This window comes from Olea europaea, unplaced genomic scaffold (assembly GCF_002742605.1).
Source record: "Olea europaea var. sylvestris unplaced genomic scaffold, O_europaea_v1 scaffold6099, whole genome shotgun sequence".
Lineage (NCBI taxonomy): Eukaryota > Viridiplantae > Streptophyta > Magnoliopsida > Lamiales > Oleaceae > Olea > Olea europaea.
In genome coordinates, this window is record NW_019264450.1 from 1 (window position 1) to 2886 (window position 2886).

General features: G+C 43.3%; 1 protein-coding gene across 1 annotated transcript in view; it reads right to left on the bottom strand.

Annotated features, from left to right (window-relative positions):
- Positions 1–2556: 2556 nt before the first annotated feature.
- LOC111389693 (protein PHOX1-like) overlaps positions 2557–2886 on the bottom strand; it is an 8946-nt gene continuing 8616 nt past the window's right edge. The window contains exon 2 of the mRNA XM_023014636.1: positions 2557–2570. Coding sequence (XP_022870404.1) covers positions 2557–2570 — 14 coding nt within the window. The remainder of the gene's footprint in view (positions 2571–2886) is intronic.

The window sequence follows — 2886 nt, forward strand, 5'->3', positions numbered from 1 at the left end:
TCGGCTTGTCCGTTCTTCCGTCTGATGAACAACCTGTACACAATCAGGGGAAAAAGTTGGCGGAGGTACGTAGTATGGTATTGAATCACCGTTTCAAAGTAGAGGCAAAGGACTTCGCAGTATCTATTAACAATTCTAATACTGTTAAGTTGACAGAATGGGGTTCGAAGTTATCGGATTCAATTTATATGGGGAGGTATGGTGCACTTTGGATGGTGAATGGTAGACAGATTGAGGAGGACAAGTGAACTGGAGGACTATGTCTTTAAATTCAATGAGTCTTCAAGAGCTTTCTTGGCACAGCGGTGTGTGAATCGCTGAGGTAGGTATTTGATGATAGCGCATTAAGGGGAGAGGTGTCGGAAAGGAGTTGTCATGGTACCGGAAGGTGTAAATGGAGAGGGATGGGCATCAGTCTCGCAGGTGTTTCAAGCAGTTGTTGACTCATTTGTTGTTGGGGATAAGGCCAAACGTCGAACGGTGAATGAACGAAACGGACAAAGGATGACTTATGCAAAAATTACAGTAAAATCACAGACCTCGGAGCATGCTAACAAACGGATGCTACAACAAAAGGAAGTGACAGTTAAAGTCAGTGTTAACAAAGGTCACGACATTTGTTTGAATAGGGCCGAAATAATGGCTCGTGTCCAGGAGTTGAAAGGAGCATTGGATGAATTACTTAGGCTAGTTGGAAGTGGGCCTGAAATGGGCCCCATGAAATTGGTACGCTGTCACAAGTGCGGGGTTGGGTTGGATGAGGAGCCGATCGGTGAAATACACATACCGGGATTGACTCATAAGGAGCTATTATCAATTACAGGACATGAAAAGCAGGCAAGAGTTGAACATTGTGAGTCTCAGGAGAGGATGGAAGTGGGGTACTACAAAAATGACGACGAGGTTGACTTAGTGGGGTTGAACCGGAATAAAATAGACACGGGGATTGTAGTAGAACGAGAGGTGGAACCGCTGTCTAAGGAAGGGGAGTCGAGTATGGAGAACTTGGAGACGATGATAATGGGCATTGTGAAAGAAAACGACGCGACATATTCGACATCAAGGATTACGAACACTTATAATAGGAGGACAAAAGAAGATGACACGAGGACCGAAAAAGCTTTGGTGTTGTGGGTAGATGGTGCCAAGAAGGGAGAAAGTGACAGTGACGTTATACAAGTGGTGGAAGAGAAAGAACGGTCCTTTGATCATCTGGATGGTTATCATGGAGAGAAAGCTTCAGAAGCTGATGTGTTTGAAGTTGGACACCCACCTTCGAACTGGGTTCTACAAAAAATTTAAGAATTCAGTAAGTTGGTTAGCGTGTCTTGTGATGGATATGAAAGTATACTGTTACAATTATTCGAGGAGCTGGAGGTTAATATGGGACAAGGAATCAGTACACATGGAGGTAAATTGAGAAGAAAGAGTGATCGCGAACTTAAGAGGCTCGAATGGTCAGTAAATTATACTAGTAAAGGTGGCGAGTCCAAGAAAGGAATAATGGGGAGGGGTGATGTAGTGTTAAAATGATGCCAAAACTCATTAGCTGAAATGTATGAGGGCTCAATGAGGTTAGTAAAAGACTTGGTGTTCGACATATGCTAAGGGGATGGGGGAGCAAATCTTATATGCTTTCAAGAAACTAAGATGGAGTTTATCTCGAGGACGGTGATTAGTAGCTTATGGGGAGAAAACATGTAGGGTATCAGTTTTTGGGATCATCAGGGGTATCAAGAGGTGTGTTGGTGATGTGGGACACTAGAGTGCTTGAGATGGAGGAGGTGAATATAGGGGTGTTCTCTATATCAATTTCTTTTAAAAATTGTGAGGATGGATTTCGGTGGATGTTCACAGGAGTTTATGGGCCTAATTCTAATGACAATAGAGTGGGTTTGTGGGATGAACTGGCTGGAATGATGGTTTGGTAGAATCTCCCAACATGTATTGGGGGTGATTTTAATGTGACTCGATTTCCTTCAGAGAGGTCGAGTGGTGGGAGACTAACTAAGGCAATGGAGGAGTTCTCAGATTTTATTAGAGAGAATTTGTTGGTGGATTTACCTATGATTGGGGGAGATTTTACTTGGTCATCTAATCGAGACCGACTCGCCTGTCTCGTATAGATAGGTTTTTTGATTTGTGGGGAGTGGGAGTCCAAATTCTCAGATGTTACTCAGAAAAGATTGGAAAGGTGTGCTCGGATCATTTTCCTATTATGTTATCTGGGAATAGGAGGGGTGGTGGAAGGTTTAAGAAGATGTGGTTGAAAGTAGAAGGTTTTAGGGAGCGAGTATAGACTTGGTGGACTTCCTATGAAGTCAGTGGGTCTCCCAGTTTTGTATTAGATCAGAAGCTAAAGGCGTTGAAATGGGACTTAATGAAATGGAACGAGGAAGTGGTGGGCAATGTTAACTATAGTAAAAATCAGTGTCTGTCAGATATAGAGAAATTGGATAGGCGGGAGGAGAGTCAAGGGTTGGCTGGGGAGGAGAAGGAGAGACGTAGAGTATTAAAGGAAGAGATAGAGAGGTTGGTGGAGATGGAGGAGATTGCTTAGCGACAGAAATCTAGGGTTACGTAGTTGAAAGAGAGGGATAAATGCACTAAGTTTTTCCACAAGGTCGCCAATTCTAATAAGCAGAACAACTCCATCACAGTTTTGGAGGTGGACAGGGTTACTTATGAGGAACCACAGGAAATTGGAAGTCAACTGGTGAATTTCTATTAGAACCTCTATCGGGAACAATTTGAATGGAGTCCAGAATTGGAGGGATTGCACTTTTCTACTATCACAGAGGATGACGCCAGTTGGATGGAGAGATCATTTGGGGAGGATGAAATCAAGGAGGTAGTGTTCAGTATGAACGATGATAAGGCTCCGGG